Source organism: Oncorhynchus mykiss, chromosome 30 (assembly GCF_013265735.2).
Source record: "Oncorhynchus mykiss isolate Arlee chromosome 30, USDA_OmykA_1.1, whole genome shotgun sequence".
NCBI classification, from domain to species: Eukaryota; Metazoa; Chordata; class Actinopteri; order Salmoniformes; family Salmonidae; genus Oncorhynchus; species Oncorhynchus mykiss.
This window is the reverse complement of record NC_050570.1, coordinates 28,795,345-28,816,914: the sequence shown is the minus strand read 5'-3', so window position 1 is coordinate 28,816,914 and position 21,570 is coordinate 28,795,345. Positions and strand designations below refer to the sequence as shown.

Sequence of the window (21,570 nt, the reverse complement as noted above, 5' to 3'; positions counted from 1 at the left end):
ATTAAGTACTGCAGTGCATCTCCTCCTCATGGACTGCACCAGATTTGACAGTTCTTGCGGTGAGATGTTACCCCGCTCTTCCACCAAGGCACCTGCAAGTTCGCAGACATTTTGGGGGGGAATGTCCCTAGCCCTCACCTTCCGATCCAACAGGTACCAGACATGCTCAATGGGATTGAGATCCGGGCTCTTCGCTGGCCATGGCAGAACACTGATATTCCTGTCTTGCAAAAAATCACGCTCAGAACGAGCAGTATGGCTAGTGGCATTGTCATGCTGGAGGGTCATGTCAGGATGAGCCTGCAGGAAGAGTACCACATGAGGGAGGAGGATGTCTTCCCTGTAACGCACAGCGTTGAGATTGCCTGCAATGACACCAAGCTCAGTCCCATGGTGCTGTGACACATCGTCCCAGATCATGATGGACCCTCCACCTCCAAATCGATCCCGCTCCAGAGTACAGGCCTCAATGTAACGCTCATTCCTTCTACGATAATTGCGAATCCGACCATCACCCCTGGTGAGACAAAACCACGACTCGTCAGTGAAGAGCACTTTTTGCTTGTCCTGTCTGTTCCATCGACGGTGGGTTTGTGCCCATAGGCGACGTTGTTGCCGGTGATGTCTGGTGAGGACCTGCCTCACAACAGGCCTACAAGCCCTCAGTCCAGCCTCTCTCAGCCTATTGCAGGCAGTCTGAGCACTAATTGAGGGATTGTGCTTTCCTGGTGTAACTCTGTCAGTTGTTTTTGCCATCCTGTACCTTTCCATTAGGTGTGATGTTTGGATGTACCGATCCTGTGCAGGTGTTGTTACACGTGGTCTGCCACTGCGAGGATGATCAGCTGTCCGTCCTGTCTCCCTGTAGCGCTGTCTTAGGCGTCTCACAGCACGGACATTGCAATTTATTGCCCTGGCCACATCTGCAGTCCTCATGCCTCCTTGCAGCATGCTTAAGGCACGTTCACGCAGATGAGCAGGGACCCTGGGCATCTTTCGTTTCTTGTTTTTCAGAGTCAGTGGAAAAGCCTCTTTAGTTAGTGTCCTCAGTTTTCATAATTGTGATCTTAATTTCCTACCATCTGTAAGTTGTTAGTCTCTTTTTGAATATATTTGTTTTATTTCACCTTTATTTGACCTTGTAGGCCAGTTGAGAACAAGTTCTCATTTACAACTGTGACCTGGTCAAGATAAAGCAAAGCAGTGCGACAACAATGACATGGAGTTACACATGGGATAAACAAACGTACAGTCAATAACACAATATAAAAATCTGTATACAGTGTGTGCAAATGAAGTAAGGAGGTAAGTCAATATAGAGGGCAATAGTGGTGAAGTAATTACCACTTAGCAATTTACACTGGAGTGATATGTGCAGATGAGGATGTGCAAGTAGAAATACTGGTGTGCAAAAGAGCAGACAAAACAATATGGGGTTGAGGTAGGTAGTTGGTTGGATGTTGTCACGATCGTCGTAAGGAGCGGACCAAAATGCAGCGTGGTATGTGTTCATAATGATTTTGTAATGAAAGAAAGGACTGAACACTGAATACAAACTATACAAAACAATAAACGAATAACGACCGTGGGGCTGACTCTCGGGCTTCCATCCACGCCTCCGTGCTGCCTCCTCATACCAGCGCCTCTCCGCCTTCGCCGTCTCCAGCTCTTCTTTGGGGCGGCGATGTTCTCCTGGCTGTGCCCAGGGTCCTTTACCGCCCAATACGTCCTCCCATGTCCAGTCCTTCTTGCGCTGCTCCTGCTGCCGCTGCCTGTCACCATGCTGCTTGGTCCTGTTGTGGTGGGTGATTCTGTCACGATCGTCGTAAGGAGCGGACCAAAATGCAGCGTGGTATGTGTTCATGATGATTTTTAAATTAAAGAAAGCACTGAACACTGAATACAAACTATACAAAACAATAAACTAATAACGACCGTGAAGCTATAATGAGAACTGTGCTGACACAAGCAACTAACATAGACAATCACCCACAACCCACAATGACAAAACAGGCTACCTAAATATGGTTCCCAGTCAGAGACAATGACTAACACCTGCCTCTGATTGAGAACCATATCAGGCCAAACATAGAAATAGACAAACTAGACACACAACAGAATGCCCACTCAGATCACACCCTGACCAAACAAAACATAGAAAGATACAAAGCAAACTATGGTCAGTGTGTGACAGATGTGCTATTTACAGATGGGCTGTGTACAGCTGCAGTGATCGATAAGCTGCTCTGACAGCTGATGCTTAAAGTTAGTGAGGGAAATATAAGTCTCCAGCTTCAGCGATTTTTGCAATTCGTTCCAGTCATTGGCAGCAGAGAACTGGAAGGAAAGGCGGTCAAAGTAGGTGTTGGCTTTGGGGATGACCAGTGAGTTATACCTGCTGGAGCGCGTGCTATGGGTGGGTGTTGTTATCGTGACAAGTGAGCTGAGATAAGGCGGAGCTTTACGTAGCATGGACTTATAGATGACCTGGAGCCAGTGGGTCTGGCGACGAATATGTAGCGAGGGCCAGCCGACTAGAGCATACAGGTCACAGTTGTGGGTGGTATAAGGGGCTTTGGTGACAAAATGGATGGCACTGAGATAGACGAGTAGAGTATTTGAAGCTATTTTGTAAATGACATCGCCGAAGTCGAGGATCGGTAGGATAGTCAGTTTTACGAGGGTATGTTTGGCGGCGTGAGTGAATGAGGCATTGTTGCGAAATATGAAGCCGATTCTAGATTTCATTTTGGATTGGAGATGTTTAATATGAGTCTGGAAGGAGAGTTTACAGTCTAGCAAGACACCTAGGTATTTGTAGTTGTCCACATATTAAGTCAGAACCGTCCATAGTAGTGATGCTAGTCGGGCGGGCGGGTGCGGGCAGCGAATGGTTGAAAAGCATGCATTTGGTTTGACTAGCGTTTAAGAGCAGTTGGAGGCCACAGTAGGAGTGTTTTTATGTTATTGAAGCTTGTTTGGAGGTTAGTTAACACAGTGTCCAAAGAAGGGCCATATGTATACAGAGTGGTGTCGTCTGCGTAGAGGTTGACCGATTATGATTTTTCAACGCCGATACTGAAAAAGAAGTTGGTGCCGATTAATCGGACGATTTTTGAAAATGTATTTGTAATAATGACAATTACAACAATACTGAATGAACACTTATTTTAACTTAATATAATACATCAATAAAATCAATTTAGCCTCAAATAAATAATGAAACATGTTCAATTTGGTTTAAATAATGCAAAAACTAAGTGTTGGAGAAGAAAGTAAAAGTGCAATATGTGCCATGTAAGAAAGCTAACGTTTAAGTTCCTTGCTAAGAACATGAGAAGATACAGTGCCTTGCGAAAGTATTCGGCCCCCTTGAACTTTGCGACCTTTTGCCACATTTCAGGCTTCAAACATAAAGATATATGTATTTTTTTGTGAAGAATCAACAACAAGTGGGTCACAATCATGAAGTGGAACGACATTTATTGGATATTTCAAACTTTTTTAACAAATCAAAAACTGAAAAATTGGGCGTGCAAAATTATTCAGCCCCTTTACTTTCAGTGCAGCAAACTCTCTCCAGAAGTTCAGTGAGGATCTCTGAATGAGCCAATGTTGACCTAAATGACTAATGATGATAAATACAATCCACCTGTGTAATCAAGTCTCCGTATAAATGCACCTGCACTGTGATAGTCTCAGAGGTCTGTTAAAAGCGCAGAGAGCATCATGAAGAACAAGGAACACACCAGGCAGGTCCGAGATACTGGTGTGAAGAAGTTTAAAGCCGGATTTGGATACAAAAAGATTTCCCAAGCTTTAAACATCCCAAGGAGCACTGTGCAAGCGATAAAATTGAAATGGAAGGAGTAGCAGACCACTGCAAATCTACCAAGACCTGGCCGTCCCTCTAAACTTTCAGCTCATACAAGGAGAAGACTGATCAGAGATGCAGCCAAGAGGCCCATGATCACTCTGGATGAACTGCAGAGATCTACAGCTGAGGTGGGAGACTCTGTCCATAGGACAACAATCAGTCATATATTGCACAAATCTGGCCTTTATGGAAGAGTGGCAAGAAGAAAGCCATTTCTTAAAGATATCCATAAAAAGTGTTGTTTAAAGTTTGCCACAAGCCACCTGGGAGACACACCAAACATGTGGAAGAAGGTGCTCTGGTCAGATGAAACCAAAATTGAACTTTTTGGCAACAATACAAAATGTTATGTTTGGCGTAAAAGCAACACAGCTCATCACCCTGAACACACCATCCCCACTGTCAAACATGGTGGTGGCAGCATCATGGTTTGAGCCTGCTTTTCTTCAGCAGGGACAGGGAAGATGGTTAAAATTGATGGGAAGATGGATGGAGCCAAATACAGGACCATTCTGGAAGAAAACCTGATGGAGTCTGCAAAAGACCTGAGACTGGGACGGAGATTTGTCTTCCAACAAGACAATGATCCAAAACATAAAGCAAAATCTACAATGAAATGGTTCAAAAATAAACATATCCAGGTGTTAGAATGGCCAAGTCAAAGTCCAGACCTGAATCCAATCGAGAATCTGTGGAAAGAACTGAAAACTGCTGTTCACAAATGCTCTCCATCCATCCTCACTGAGCTCGAGCTGTTTTGCAAGGAGGAATGGAAAAAAATTTCAGTCTCTCGATGTGCAAAACTGATAGAGACATACCCCAAGCGACTTACAGCTGTAATCGCAGAAAAAGGTGGCGCTACAAAGTATTAACTTAAGGGGGCTGAATAATTTTGCACACCCAATTTTTCAGTTTTTGATTTGTTAAAAAAGTTTGAAATATCCAATAAATGTCGTTCCACTTCATGATTGTGTCCCACGTGTTGTTGATTCTTCACAAAAAAATACAGTTTTATATCTTTATGTTTGAAGCCTGAAATGTGGCAAAAGGTCGCAAAGTTCAAGGGGGCCGAATACTTTCGCAAGGCACTGTATGAAAGCTGGTGGTTCCTTTTAAGCTGGTAGTTCCTTTTAACGACAATATTCCCAGGTAATAAGTTTTAGGTTGTAGTTATTATAGGAATTATAGGAGTATTTCTCTCTATACAATTTGTATTTCATATACCTTTGACTATTGGATGTTCTTATAGGCACTTTAGTATTGCCAGTGTAACAGTATAGCTTCCGTCCCTCTCCTCGCTCCTACCTGGGCTCGAACCAGGAACACATCGACAACAGCCACCCTTGAAGCAGCGTTAACCATGCAGAGCAGGGGGAACAACTACTCGAAGTCTCAGAGCGAGTGACGTTTGAAACGCTATTAGCGCGCACCCCGCTAGCTAGCTAGCCATTTCACATCGGTTACACCAGCCTAATCGGGAGTTGATAGGCTTGAAGTCATAAACAGCGCAATGCTTGAAGCATTGCGAAGAGCTGCTGGCAAAACGCATGAAAGTGCTGTTTGAATGAATGTTTACGAGCCTGCTGGGGCCTACCATCGCTCAGTCAGACTTCTCTATCAAATCATAGACTTTATTATAACATAATAACACACAGAAATACAAGTCTTAGTTTACGGATTTGACCATATTAATAACCTATCATCTCGAAAACAAAACGTTTATTCTTTCAGTGAAATTCGGAACCGTTCTATATTTTATCTAACGGGTGGCATCCATAAGTCTAAATATTCCTGTTACATTGCACAACCTTCAATGTTATTATCATAATTACAGTGCCTTGCGAAAGTATTCGGCCCCCTTGAACTTTGCGACCTTTTGCCACATTTCAGGCTTCAAACATAAAGATATAAAACTGTATTTTTTTGTGAAGAATCAACAACAAGTGGGACACAATCATGAAGTGGAACGACATTTATTGGATATTTCAAACTTTTTTTAACAAATCAAAAACTGAAAAATTGGGCGTGCAAAATGATTCAGCCCCCTTAAGTTAATACTTTGTAGCGCCACCTTTTGCTGCGATTACAGCTGTAAGTCGCTTGGGGTATGTCTCTATCAGTTTTGCACATCGAGAGACTGAAATTTTTTCCCATTCCTTCTTGCAAAACAGCTCAAGCTCAGTGAGGTTGGATGGAGAGCATTTGTGAACAGCAGTTTTCAGGACTTTCCACAGATTCTCGATTGGATTCAGGTCTGGACTTTGACTTGGCCATTCTAACACCTGGATATGTTTATTTTTGAACCATTCCATTGTAGATTTTGATTTATGTTTTGGATCATTGTCTTGTTGGAAGACAAATCTCCGTCCCAGTCTCAGGTCTTTTGCAGACTCCATCAGGTTTTCTTCCAGAATGGTCCTGTATTTGGCTCCATCCATCTTCCCATCAATTTTAACCATCTTCCCTGTGCCTGCTGAAGAAAAGCAGGCCCAAACCATGATGCTGCCACCACCATGTTTGACAGTGGGGATGGTGTGTTCAGCTGTGTTGCTTTTACGCCAAACATAACGTTTTGCATTGTTGCCAAAAAGTTCAATTTTGGTTTCATCTGACCAGAGCACCTTCTTCCACATGTTTGGTGTGTCTCCCAGGTGGCTTGTGGCAAACTTTAAACGACACTTTTTATGGATATCTTTAAGAAATGGCTTTCTTCTTGCCACTCTTCCATAAAGGCCAGATTTGTGCAATATACGACTGAAAGTTGTCCTATGGACAGAGTCTCCCACCTCAGCTGTAGATCTCTGCAGTTCATCCAGAGTGATCATGGGCCTCTTGGCTGCATCTCTGATCAGTCTTCTCCTTGTATGAGCTGAAAGTTTAGAGGGACGGCCAGGTCTTGGTAGATTTGCAGTGGTCTGATACTCCTTCCATTTCAATATTATCGCTTGCACAGTGCTCCTTGGGATGTTTAAAGCTTGGGAAATCTTTTTGTATCCAAATCCGGCTTTAAACTTCTTCACACCAGTATCTCGGACCTGCCTGGTGTGTTCCTTGTTCTTCATGATGCTCTCTGCGCTTTTGACGGACCTCTGAGACTATCACAGTGCAGGTGCATTTATACGGAGACTTGATTACACACAGGTGGATTGTATTTATCATCATTAGTCATTTAGGTCAACATTGGATCATTCAGAGATCCTCACTGAACTTCTGGAGAGAGTTTGCTGCACTGAAAGTAAAGGGGCTGAATAATTTTGCACACCCAATTTTTCAGTTTTTGATTTGTTAAAAAAGTTTGAAATATCCAATAAATGTCGTTCCACTTCATGATTGTGTCCCACTTGTTGTTGATTCTTCACAAAAAATACAGTTTTATATCTTTATGTTTGAAGCCTGAAATGTGGCAAAAGGTCGCAAAGTTCAAGGGGGCCGAATACTTTCGCAAGGCACTGTATGTAAAATTCTGGCAAATTAGTTCGCAACGAGCCAGGTGGCCCAAACTGTTGCATATACCATGACTCTGCGTGCAATGAACGCAAGAGAAGTGACATAATTTCACCTGGTTAAAATTGCCTGCTAACCTGGATTTCTTTTAGCTAAATATGCAGGTTTAAAAATATATACTTCTGTGTATTGATTTTAAGAAAGGCATTGATGTTTATGGTTAGGTAGATTCGTGCAACGATTGTGCTTTTTTTCTCAAATGCGCTTTTGTTAAATCATCCCCCGTTTGGCGAAGTTGGCTGTCTTTGTTAGGAAGAAATAGTCTTCACACAGTTCGTAACAAGCCAGGCGGCCCAAACTGCTGCATATACCCTGACTCTGTTGCAAGAGAAGGGACCCATTTTTCCTAGTTAAAAGAAATTCATGTTAGCAGGCAATATTAACTAAATATGCAGGTTTAAAAATATATACTTGTGTATTGATTTTAAGAAAGGCATTGATGTTTATGGTTAGGTACACAAAGTAAGGCAGGTGGTTAGAGCGTTGGACTAGTTAACCGTAAGGCTGCAAGATTGAATCCCTGAGCTGACAAGGTAAAAATATGTCGTTCTGCCCCTGAACAAGGCAGTTAACCCACCGTTCCTAGGCCGTCATTGAAAATAAGAATCCATTCTTAAATGACTTGCCTAGTTAAATAAAGGTGTAAAAAAAAAAGAAGGCCTAATCGGTGTCCAAAAATACAGATTTCCAATTGTTATGAAAACTTGAAATCGGCCATAATTAATCGTCCGACCTCTAGTTAACACAGTGTCCATAGAAGGGCCAGATGTATACAGAATGGAGTTGTCTGCGTAGAGGTGGATCAGGGAATCACCCGCAGTAAGAGTGGCGTCGTTGTAATCAGGAGAACAGTTTTCAGTTGTGCTAACTAACATACTTGCAAAAGGGTTTTCTAATGATCAATTATCCTTTTAAAATTATTAACTTAGATTAGCTAACACAACGTGCCATTGAAACACAGGAGTGATGGTTGCTGATAATTGGCCTCTGTACGCCTATGTAGATATTCCACAAAAAAATCAGCAGTTTCCAGCTACAATAGTCATTTACAACATTAACTATGTCTACACTGTATTTCTTACTGCATCTGATCAATGTGATGTTCTTTAAAAAAATGTGCTTTTCTTTAAAAACAAGGACATTTCTAAGTGACCACCCCAAACTTTTGAACGGTAGTGTATGTCTCATTTGCATATCTTGTTACATTATGTGTCTATATTCAACAGGTAAAGGTTACTTTTGATATAGGCCTATATAAAGATAAATAATTACCTATTAAGGTGTGGTGCCTGGCCTTGTATACTATTCACACTACCTGTAAATATGCAATCCTAAGGAACTAGAGCTGGGCGATATCACAATATTTTTCATATGACGTTTTTAGATGTTTTTTAAATATTAAAAAAAATATATATAAAGTTCTAAATATGTTTGCCGTGATAAAGCTATAAGCATTTCTCTGCACCTTTTAAACTTGCTGTAAATTGTGTACGTGACAAATACATTTGATTTGAACGGATTCTGTTTGAAGAATATTTTCTGCTGGGTATTTTGCAATGATCTGTGTCAGGTCTTGTGGAACCTCCGTTAGGTTTCATGCCTGTAATCGTTAATTGAAGAGGGGAAAATGGCTTAACATTGTCAGGGCTGCCTGGTGGGCTAAATGTGCAGCAGTAGCTCAACGCACCGTCATAAAAACTACATTAAAAAGTTAGATGTTTTATTAAGTTAAGAATTTCGAATGCCATGGTATATCCTTGTATGTAACAATGTCACATGGATAATTGAATTGAATTTAGACAGCTTTTTCATTGTTAAAATAAGCCCATGTTTTTTCTCTCTCAAATTAACACACAACAAGTGATTGAATACTGTTTGTATTTTCGATAAACTGTTGCCATCCCTCGCTTATACCTCTGTACGTGAACACTTACGTGTGACATTTTTTCTATATTTTTTCCCACTGGAGAATGACCATATCTTTCCAATTCTGTGCACGTTATTTTATAGTTTTGACAGATGAAATGTATATTTAACGACATCACCAGCTGTGTCAATGCGCCCTTGTTGCAAGGCTACATAATGTGGACAGAAACTTGCTGCTGCTTACATACATGGTCACGTTGAGAGTTCATTAAACCTGTAACCTTATGTTATGGACAGAGACCTTATTCTCTGTGTGTTATGTGATGTGTTTGTGTGCGAGAGCCTGTGTGTCATTCTGCCTGTGTAGGTCAAATGTATCTGTCACATGCAGAGAGCAGCAAAATGGGCATAGCTGAAAGTCAACGGCCTGTGACACTGGCCCGCCCCCCTTCTATCAGGCACTCCCCTCATTCACCTAGACACAGCCACCACACCCCAATGTCTCTGTTTCGCTCTATCTATCCTAAAATGTGTTCGTAGTTAAAAAACGTGTCAAACACCAACCCTGATGGTTTGTTCTATCCAGGTATTGCAGTCTGTTGGGTCAGAATGGGAGGAATCCTGATACTGGTCATTTTAGGAAAGCTCGCCATTGGTGATTTTCTATTGGTCAGTCAAGCTCTACTGTAGACGTCCTTGCATTGGCAGAAGTAGGTATCATTAGGACCGCTTACCAGTTTAAAGACTAGGGCCGGTGTCTAAACAAGGATTTTATCATGTCAGTTTTTGGTTGCGTACGTGAGGCTGTGGCTGTTGGGACCCATCTGTCTCTTTGAATCAGCTGTTCCATCATCATGTGTCATCTCTAAGGGTATAAGGTTATATGTGCGTCTGTATGTAAGGTTATTTGTGTGTCTGTTTTCAGGGGTATAATGTTGTGTGTGTGTGTGTGTGTGTGTGTGTGTGTGTGTGTGTGTGTGTTTGTGTATGTTTCAGGGGTATAATGTCATGTGCCTTTTCTTATTTTAGATCTGAGAAGAAAAAGGTATCTTCTACTCCAGTGCTTTAGCGACTCCAGACCAACCATGTGATCGGTAAGTGCTTACCTCTGTACTAATCAGTGTGATTTACAGCCAGTCCCAAGTTGACCCCTAAACCCTTCCACTCCTAGGCACATGAGAAATATAGCACCACTAATAGGCTAGGTGGAATTTTCTCCATGTAACATTTCTCCAATCATTCATTTCAGACAGACACCTAGGGTACACAAGTACCTTTGGAATTGAATAAATAGAAAACTCCAAAGGTTTACTAATGTAATGTCTTCTGTTTTGTAACCAGTTAGAGCATCCGATGTAGCTGTCATGAGGTACGTCCACAACCGAACCCGGCGGAAAGCTCAGCTCAGAAAGGACCCGTTGACAACCGCTGGCCTTTGACACAGGATCCTCTCCGTGACACTCGCAACAACCCCTCTCCCCTAGTGGGCACACAGACCTCTGCCATCACCACAGTGTCTCCTCACAGAGTGGACCTTCATCCTACACCACACTCCTCATCCTCCCACATAGTCGGCTAGACAGGAGGTAAGGTTGGGCTGTGTGCTGCTGCGCTTCAGGGATGGAGGCTGTGGACAATTTTTTTGTTTCAAGCCATGTACTGTAATTTCACTGCTAATCTAGTTTTATCTGGCAGGTTAATTCACAAATGTCTACCTCACGATTAAAAGGCCCCTCTCCACCACTGCGACCCTGAACAGGCTACAAGATGACTTCCAGCATAGGCGGGTGAGTCAGTCCTACCTTACCTGCTCATCAAACTGGTAACCTAGACGCTGTCTCTGAAATCACCTGTGGTTAAAAATCCTTAACCGAGGAGTATTTTTTAAAATCTTCATCTGTACTTCACCTTGGCTGCACAGAGTCCCCATGGTGATTTCAAGCAACATTTTGGTGGACCTTTAGGTGTGTGACTGACCTGTGTGTGGGTGGACTCTGTGGCTCGGCACCTGTTTTAACTGGCTGGCTAGCTGAGTGACAGCGGAAGTGTCCCTGTATCCTACCAGCACGGGATCTCCCGCCTTAACCCCAGGATTAGTATACCACTCAGCCCTGCTCCATTCTGAGTGGGTGGTGTTTTTCTCTTCCCTGTGTGTGTGTGTGCGTGTGTGCGTGTGTGCGTGTGTGTGTGTGTGTGTGTGTGTGTGTGTGTGTGTGTGTGTGTGTGTGTGCCGTCTTATGCAAGGGAGGGGCCTCTCTGTTGGGCACCACTGAACTCCCCCTCTACTGTCATGTGGGTTGTCTAATAATTCGACTTAAAGTTTTTAGATATCAGGAAAAGTATGTTGCTGTAAATGAGAATGTGTTCTCAGTCAACTTACCTGGTAAAATAAGGGTAAAAAAATGAAGTAGTGAGTGGAGTTACAAACTATACTAAACAAGATAAATGTCTTACCTGTGCTGTTTTCCACACACATAGCTACGTTTAGCCTACTTGGACACCGGCTTCCCCACATTTCCCACTCTCCCACTCTGAAAAGCCTGAACCCCCAGGGCTCTTCTCGCAGGCTCTATTTCCCTATGTGAGAGCATTGCAAACCGTAGGGTTGGGATTTTTTATCTGGTAACATCTACATTGAACAACACAGCAGCTTTTCGTCATGCTTTGTTATTTCTGTATAGCTAAAAATGTATGATGAAGTTGGCTCTTTTACACTGGGGTCAATGGCAAGGAATGTTTGTTTTTGTGAAGTTGTGGTTGAGGGGAACCCCTTATTATTACGTGAATATTGACTCTGAGTGTTCTTTGCATTATTTATGAGGCATATCCTTTTGATAGAAGATTTTTTCGAATGAATGAGACTTTCATGTTTCACGTCTCAGTTGAATTGATTTGAATTGCTTTGAATTAAAATTATACTTCCTTAAAATGAAAATTCATTTCAAATTCTGCTTCCTATGAGATGTGTCCAATTCAAATTCATTGTTTGAAAATAATTAAATTCAGATATTCCAAATTGACCCCAACCCTGGTATACTGTCCCACCAGGCAGGGATATACTATACCTTGCCAGGTTGTCATTGTAAATGAGAAATGGTTCTTAATGAACTTGCCTTGTTAAATACAGTGCCTTCAGAAAGTATTGACATCCCTTTACTTTTGCCACATTTTGTTGTGTTACAGCCTGAATTTAAAACGGATTACATTTAGATGTTTTTGTCACTGGCCTACTAACAATAAGCCCATAATGTCTTTTGAAATGTTTATATTTATTTATAAAAAATAACAAGCTGAAATGCGTATAAAATAAGTATTCAACCCTTTTGTTATGGCAAATCTAAATACGTTCAGGAGTAAAAATGTGCATGACAAGTCACATAATACATTTATTGGGCTCAATCCTTGTGCAATAATAGATTTTTGAATGACTACCTCATCTCTGTACCGCACACCTGTAAGGTCCCTCAGTCGAGCACTGAATTTCACAGATTCAACCACAAAGACCAGGGAGGTTTTCCAATGCCTTGCAAGAAGGGAAGCTATTGGTAGATGGGTTTAAAAAAAACATAGAATGTCTCTTTGAGCATGGTGAAGTTATTAAATACACTTTGGATGGTTATCAATACACCCAGTCGCTACAAAGATACAGCCGTCCTTCCTAACTCAGCTGCAGGAGAGGAAGGAAACCGCTCCGAGATTTCACCATGAGGCCAAAGTTTACTTTAAAACAGTTACAGAGTTTAATGGCTGTACTAACCTAATTGACAAAGTGAAAAGAATGAAGCCTGTGTCATGTCTTTGGCATCATTAAAAGTGAACTGTTATTTTATCAAATCAATTTTCTGTAATTTTTTTAGGTGATTAAACTAATCATGTAAATGTAATTAACTAGGAAGTCGGGACACCAAGGAAGATCTTCCGATTACAAAGTTATAATTTTCCTAATATAACGCTTCAGATATTTTAATATCTGATTAATTTGTCTACTAATTATAGAATTATTCTTTACCTAACGTTAGTCTCATTGCAAACGTCGTACATTGTTGGTTATCTGCACGAACCCAGCCTTTACTATGAATCATCCATACACCAATTGTCTTAATCATTTATTTACTAACTAACTAAATAGTCACAGAAATGCATAAACAAACAGTTATGGTTACAAGTGGGCTAAGCCGGTATGACGGCTTGGTGGACAAAGAGAAGTGGGTGTGGACTGAGAACAGGTGGAAAAGAACAGAGGGCTCACTACACACAGTACTACTATAATTATATTAATTGAAATGCTAATCCTTTGCACATGAACGCTCACTCATTCGGGAATAATTGTAATCAATATATATATATTTACACCCAGTGTGTCATCGTGATCTCTGTTGGAATCGTCAGTTCTTTTGTTGGAGAGTCAGTTCATCATCGTCTCTCTCTCTACATCCCTGAATATCAAAATCTATTGTGGTTAGCATGGATACTCCAGAGTACCATTCAGAAATGTTCTCATAGACTAGATGTTTCGGCGGTTGTCGGTCTTCGCATCCCAGGTTGACATAATTTCTAGCTGCAGACTAGTAATTATTATCCAAGATTTGCTCTTAGTCTGTAGGGATCGATAGTCTCAGAGTTTAACCATTTCCAGCCGTGTAGCCAATGCTGCACGTGGTATGGTTAGGAATTCGGCAACCATTACAACCTTACCTTATACTGAGATTTTTGTGGTCTGAAGAGGATTTCCTCAGGAGGGGTTTTTATTCGTAACAATAGAAAAGTAGGTTCTATGACGCCAGATAATGTCTGTGCTCACAGGGGCGGGCCAATGACTTAGTTCAACTTTAAAGGGAATACAATTCTCTCACATTAAAGGTTTAACATCACATTACATCATTTCACAAATAGTTTCATCATTACTCATTCATTTTATACAAGAATTAGATGCAAACCCCATAATTGAGAAATGTACACATTCAGAGAGAGTTATGTGTGTTTCCTGTCCTCTCTGAGGTCACCAAATGAAACACACTCGTCATACCCGTCCCTTAAGTGTCCACGGAACATTCCCACCTTCTCACAAGTGGATATTTTGTTTCAAATTTCCATTTTGGGGATTTAGGAGTTTGCCATGTGAAATCCTTTGTTCTCTCTCTGTGTCTCTCTTTCTGCATGGCCAGGGGGAGAGAGTCTCCACCAGGAATTTGAGAGAGAGAAAGAGAGAGGTCATGACACCTGTACAGAATAAAAAATAGTCCAAAACATGCATCCTGTTTGCAACAAGACACTAAAGTAATACTGCAAATACTGGCAAAGCTATTAACTTTTTGTCCTGAATAAGTTTTCAGTTTGGGGCAAATCCATTACAATGCATTACTGAGTACCACTCTCCACATTTTCAAGCATAGTGGTGGGGATGCTTGTAGTCATTAAGGACGGGGGAGTTTTTCAGAATAAAAAAAATATACGGAATGGAGCTAAGCACAGGCAAAACCTTAGAGGAAAACCTGGTTCAGTCTGCTTTCCACCAGACACTGGGAGATTAATTCACTTTTCAGCAGGACAATAACCTAAAACACAAGGCCAAATATACACTGGCGTTGCTTACCAAGAAGACAGTGAATGTTCCTGAGTGGTCGAGTTACAGTTTTGACTTAAATCTACTTGAAAATCTATTCACACTTTGACCCTCTTTGGCTGCTACTTAAAGAAATAAATGTTAAGGATTTGTGAGGATCGAAAACACAAAGACCAGCACAACTGCTATAAAAATACCTTTTGTCAAAAGTCTGTCGTTAGTTTGTGAAAGGTATGTTGATAATTTGTCTCAAGTATTTTGACGGTGGTTGTGTTTGTAAGTATCATTTTTGTGAGCATCCATCTTACTCATTGTCCCTTGGTTTCAGAGGAGAATAGTGTTTTGCTGCCACACGGTCCTCTGTAGCTCCGCCTCCTGTAAAGGCAGAGGTTAGAGCTGGCCACACACTATTAACACCAGCTTAAATACACAATCCTCACGTTTTACATGGCACCACAATAAAACACTGCCAGCTTTAGGTGGCTAATTTAAAAGTGCACTATGGGTGGAGTTTCATTTATTCATGTGGCATCTTTATGGGCAATTTGTTATTGATCTGATGCCTCCAGCAAGTTGGAATGTAAATATCAGTTCGCATTTCTTCGGAGTCCCATTCATTCTCATATGAGAGCAAACACCATTAGGGTTCATGATAAGCCAGAGCCTGGCTGTACTTATCTGTCAGTGGATGTGTGCTTGTTTTTACTGTATCTTTATTGCAGCATTTGTTGTTTTGATATTAAACCATCAGGTTTCTACATTGTTGATGTTAATGGCTTCATCTAAAAATATCTTTGGTGAGTGTAATTTGAAGCTAATTTGATCGTAGCAATTCTGGGGTTAAAAACACACACACTCACACAAAACATTAATCTCATACTCACACAGCATGCACCAAAATGCATAAGGGCACATATTGGGATAGATGCACACATACAGAAAGCGTGCCAGTGTACCTCATTCCACAGAATGGCACATGCTTAGATCAGCACGCATTTGCATTAGCATGATTTTCCCTGTCCAAGGAATCTTGGTCAGTGATTTAATGAATGATTGTTGAATGGGAGGAAGTGTGGAGTGACAATATACCTCAGAAGTGACTCCGGTTGGCCAATAAACCTTTATGGTACTGGCTGGAAGGACTGAGGAGCACAGTGACCCCTCATCTGGACCATATCCACGCATGCTATGCATGTAGACGGACAGTCAAGCACTTTAAAATATTTTCTTGGAGGTGTACATATTAACATCTACTGCATGTACACACACACACAGCTACATGCATATTGGCACGTATACACAGCTACATGCATATTGGCACAAATACACAGCGCCATAGGCTTCAATAGGTCTCATCCATGCTGACACACTATACTTATGATTATTTTCTAACTGCAGGCAGAACATTGCCAATGCTACTTGTCAAGGTCCTAATAATGACAATTTGACATACTTTAGGGATATCAGTCTTAGTCGGCTGAGTAAGCGAAAGGTTCTCCCTTCCAAGGCAAATGAGTCACATCCCCGGACATTGTTCCTCAATACCAGCTGAGTCAAAGAGCACAAGTCTCTGTCTAAATATAGACTGAGCCTGGCACTGCCCTCTACTGCTTGGGCTGAGGTAGCAGTCTGGCCAATGATATCTGCACCTCTTATATTTGGCCCAAAATAATTATTTTGTAATGCCATTGTCAAGTTTTTTTTTTGTTCTGGTCTGTAATTGAATAAATGTTTATATTATTCATCTGACATTATTTAAGTGTAAGTAATTGTAAAGTTAGTTTAAATAAATGGATTTTAAATTGTTTTGGGGCCGTGGTATGTGATTGGCTGGTCTTTATTGAGTAGAGGTTTAGGATTGGAGGATCTTGTTTGACCGGTTGATTGCTTGTTTGTTTTGCAGGGATGACGCAAGCAGTATCTTTGATGGGTTAATGGAAGAAGATGAAAAGGACAAAGCAAAACGGTGAGGTCTTAATAAGCTCAAGCACTCCATTAAAGGGAACTCTGAACAAAGGCTTAGTTTGATCATTGTGTTGTTTTTGTTAGCATCTTAGTATGTGTATTCTTATCTTTCTCATGTCCAACCCCGTCCAGAGTATCCCGTAACAAGTCTGAGAAGAAGCGCAGAGACCAGTTCAATGTCCTCATCAAGGAGCTGGCTACCATGTTGCCAGGCAACACTCGGAAGATGGACAAGTCTACCATCTTACAGAAGAGCATCGATTTCCTGCGCAAGCATAAAGGTATGGACCTCTCCTCCTTCTAGCCCTTGGACATCAACATGTCTGGAAAAATAGGAACATTTCAGTGTTTTAACCTTTCTGATCTCCCCATCCCGGATCCGGGTTCGTGAATACAGACTCAAGCTCATTACCATAACGCAACGTTAACTATTCATGAAAATCGCAAATGAAATGAAATAAATATGCTAGCTCTCAAGCTTAGCCTTTTGTTAACAACACTGTCATCTCAGATTTTCAAAATATGCTTCTCAACCATTGCAAAACAAGCATTTGTGTAACAGTATTGATGGCTAACGTAGCATTTAGCATTAGCATTCAGCTGGCAACATTTACACAAAAAAACAGAAAAGCATTCAAAAAAATCATTTACCTTTGAAGAACTTCAGATGTTTTCAATGAGGAGACTCTCAGATAGCAAATGTTCAGTTTTTCCTGAAAGATTATTTGTTTAGGACAAATCGCTCCGTTTTCTGCGTCACGTTTAGCTATGAAAAAACCCCTGTATCCAGGATTGTGTAAATCTATCAGCAAGCTCATTAGCATAACACAACGTTAACTATTTATGAAAATCGCAAATGAAATGAAATAAATATGCCATCTCTCAAGCTTAGCCTTTTGTAAACAACACTGTCATCTCAGATTTTCAAAATATGCTTCTCAACCATAGGAAAACAATCATTTGTGTAAAAGTAGCTAGCTAGAGTTAGCATTTCGCGTTAGCATTTAGCGTTAGCATTAGCGTTAGCATCCAGCACGCAACATTAACAAAAACATAAAAGCCTTCAAATAAAATCATTTACCTTTGAAGAACTTCTGATGTTTTCAATGAGGATACTCTCAGTTAGATAGCAGATGCTCAGTTTTTCCAAAAAGATTCCTTGTGTATTAGAAATAGCTCCGTTTTATACATCACATTTGGCTACCAAAAAAAATCCATAAATTCAGTCCTCAAAACGCAAACTTTTTTCCAAATTAACTCCATAATATCGACTGAAAACATGGCAAACGTTGTTTAGAATCAATCATCAAGGTGTTTTTCACATATCTCTTCATTGATACATCGTTCTTGGACACATGCTTTCTCCCCTGAATCAAATGGTAAAGTAGAAGCAGCTGGCAATTGCGCACCGAATTCGACGCAGGACACCAGGCGGACACTTGGAAAATGTAGTCTCTTATGGTCAATCTTCCAATGATATGCCTACAAATACGTCACAATGCTGCTAAGACCTTGGGCGAACGACAGAAAGTGTTGGCTCATTCGTTGCGCAATCACAGCCATATAAGGAGAGAATGGAAAACAGAGCTTCAGAAATTCTGCTAATTCCTGGGTGATGCATCATCTTGGTTTCGCCTGTAGAATGAGTTCTGGGGCACTTACAGACAAAATCTTTGCAGATTCTGAAACTTCAGAGTGTTTTCTTTCCAAAACTGTCAAGAATATGCATAGTCGAGCATCTTTTCGTGACAAAATATCGCGCTTAAAACGGGAACGTTTTTTATGGTTAACCAGGAACCAAAATTATTTTCCATTTAGTTTTGTTCTGAACAGAATCTTAATTTTTAAAAATTCCATTCCACTGTTCCCGAACAGCAAAATAAAGATCTGAACTGGTTCGAACACCAAAAAATGAACTGTTTATATTGTTCCTTTTTAAACATCAGATTTTAGAATTTTTTTTTTTACATTTAGTTTGACAAAAAATCACTTCACAAATGGATAGAGCAGCTTGCTATGGAGCGGGCAAGCAATGTGCATACATTGGACAGACAAGTGTAGTGTAGAGTGCAACATGCGACTGAAATTTGGCGGGTGAGGAGAGCGCTGGGCATCTTGTAATTATGACGTATAATATCTGAATTAAGCCCAAATAGTTATACCTACGGAGGAGCGACTTCTATGAAAGAACTTTGAATGTCTTTGATCTAGGGAGTATCAGAGATTTGGTTTAATTGACGGTGGACCAGAGCTAGCTCTTGATCATGACTCTCAGTTCCATTACATTACTCATAATGCCTCCTGGAGTTTAAGAGCTAGACCAGAGCTAGACCAGAGCTAGACCAGAGCTAGACCAGAACTAGACCAGAACTAGCCCTTGATCATGACTCTCAGTTCCATTACATTACTCATAATGCCGTCTAGAGTTTTCAAGAGCTAGACCAGAGCTAGCTAGCTAACAAGCTTGTGTGTGCACCAGAATTAAAATTCAAATGTAACTTTTTTGTAGTTAATAAATCCAATGTGAAACATGATGCTGTAACTATAGTATCCTTAAATCGCATGTGAAAAAAGTTAATTTGTTGTTCTGTAATTAAAAATCTCTCTCCCTAATTTCTAAATCACGGCTGTAACGTCCGCAACTACAGTAGACTATGCATGCTTTAGAAGGAGGGGGAGGGGCCGGTAGCTTACACACACTGGCAAAGATTTTCAGACAGACACTAGAATAAGTTTCTTTGCATGGGCGCTTTGTTGTGTTTTGCGTGGGACTGGAGAACAGTTCCCATGCTTTTAAAAGAATGGTTCTGTTCCGGAACAGTATTCATGGGTTGTACCTCCGTCACTTGGTCGCGTCATTGCCATTGCTATCAAGGTTCTACAGATGCTGCAGCATATTGATATCCTACTGATGGTTATTGCTTAGTCTTCCTGAACGGGGGCGAATGACTGTTTCGTCAAAATTACACCATAGTGGCCTGGAAATACGATGACATTGCTAAAGTAGACAAATCATTTGTAGAAAACAACATTAGCATTATGATGTCATCAAGTTTACTTTATAGAAATGGCAATGTTGGCATGAGCCTGCAAAGTTGGTCAGAAATAGCTAGCAATGCTAACTTTAAGCTGGCTAAAATGTCGGTGCTCTCCCCTCAATCGTAGCTAGCTAGCTAAAGTTATGCTACATCTAAAGTCAATCTGGCGACATTACAATGATGACAAAAAATGTCCTACTAATTATTTGCCTCCTTTTGAAATGCCATCGGCACAGTAATGCACTTTAGACGAGATCGTCATCCCCACCTGTTAAGACTGCATAGAGTAGAATGCTCATCTGGGCGTTTGTTCTAAAACGAACGTGCAAAACAATATTGTGATGAAACGTGCAGATTCAGATCATGGAAACATCACTTTCGTTCTCGGGTTCTGGTTCTGTTCTTCGGAAAAACATTTTTGTCCAGTTTTCGGGACTGTTCCCTGAACCGGTTCCAACCCCTAGTATTAACCAAGCTGTCAGGGGAATCACTGATGTGAATTACTCAATCTGTGTCTCTCCCTGTCAGAAATCGCTGCGCAGTCAGAGTCAAGTGAGATCCGACAGGACTGGAAACCTCCTTTTCTTAGTAATGAAGAGTTCACTCAGCTGATGCTGGAGGTGAGAGTGGCAGTCAACACACTCAAAGTGTAGTAGATTGCACATCCTTTCACTAAGTAGGATCTATACTGAACAAAAATATAAATGCAACAATTGTGAAGATTATATTGATTTACAGCTCATATAAGGAAATCAGTTAATTGAAATAAATTCATTAGGCCCTAATCTATGGATTTCACATGACTGGGAATACAGATATGCATCCCTTAAAAAGGTAGGGGCGTGGATCAGAAAACCAGTCAGTATCTGATGTGACCACCATTTTCATCATGCAGCATGACATCTCCTTCACATAGAGTTAATCAGGCTGTTGATTGTGGCCTGTGGAATGTTGTCCCACTCCTCTTCAATGGCGGTGCGAAGTTGCTGGATATTGGCAGGAACTGGAACACGCTGTCGTACACGTCGATCCAGATCATCCCACACACGCTCAATGGGTGACATGTCTGGCGAGTATGCAGGCCGTGGAAGAACTGGGACATTCCAGGAATTGTGTACAGATCCTTGTGACATGGGGCTGTGCATTATCATGCTGAAACATGAGGTGATGGCGGCAGATGAATGGCACAACAATGGGCCTCCAGAATCTCGTCACGGTATCTCTGTGCATTCAAATTGCCATTGATAAAATGCCATTGTGTTTGTTGTCCCTAGCTTATGCCTGTCCATACCATAACCCCACCTCCACCATGGGGCACTCTGTTCACAATGTTGACATCAGCAAACCACTCGCCCACACGACACCATACAAATGGTCTGCGGTTGTGAGGCCGGTTGGATGTACTGCCAAATTCTCTAAAACAACGTTGGAGGCGGCTTATGGTAGAGATATGAACATTAAATTATCTGGCAACTACTCTGGTGGACATTCCTGCAGTCAGCATGCCAATTGCTCGCTCCCTCAACTTGAAACATCTGTGGAATTGTGTGACAAAACTGTACATTTTTCAAGTGGCCTTTTATTGTTCCCAGTACAAGGTGCACCTGTGTAATGATCGTGCTGTTTAATCAGCTTCTTGATATGCCACACCTGTCAGGTGGATGGATTATCTTGGCAAAGGAGATATGCTCACTGACAGAGATGTAAACAAATTTGTGCACCAAATTTGAGAGAAATACGCTTTTTGTGCATATGGA

At 41.2% G+C, this 21,570-nt stretch overlaps 1 protein-coding gene across 2 annotated transcripts in view; it reads left to right on the top strand.

The window, feature by feature from the left end:
- Positions 1 to 21,570, top strand: part of clocka (clock circadian regulator a) — a 65,557-nt gene that overhangs the window by 26,943 nt on the left and 17,044 nt on the right. Inside the window, exons 3-8 of one of the 2 annotated variants that reach the window (XM_021599417.2) lie at positions 10,277 to 10,341; positions 10,589 to 10,833; positions 10,943 to 11,034; positions 16,714 to 16,776; positions 16,908 to 17,056; positions 20,342 to 20,433. In XM_021599417.2, the coding sequence (XP_021455092.2) occupies positions 11,015 to 11,034; positions 16,714 to 16,776; positions 16,908 to 17,056; positions 20,342 to 20,433 (324 nt within the window). In that variant the 5' untranslated portion in view covers positions 10,277 to 10,341; positions 10,589 to 10,833; positions 10,943 to 11,014. Of the gene's footprint in view, positions 1 to 10,276; positions 10,342 to 10,588; positions 10,834 to 10,940; positions 11,035 to 16,713; positions 16,777 to 16,907; positions 17,057 to 20,341; positions 20,434 to 21,570 lie in introns of those variants that run through there. The other variant, XM_036969389.1, reaches the window with a different exon arrangement.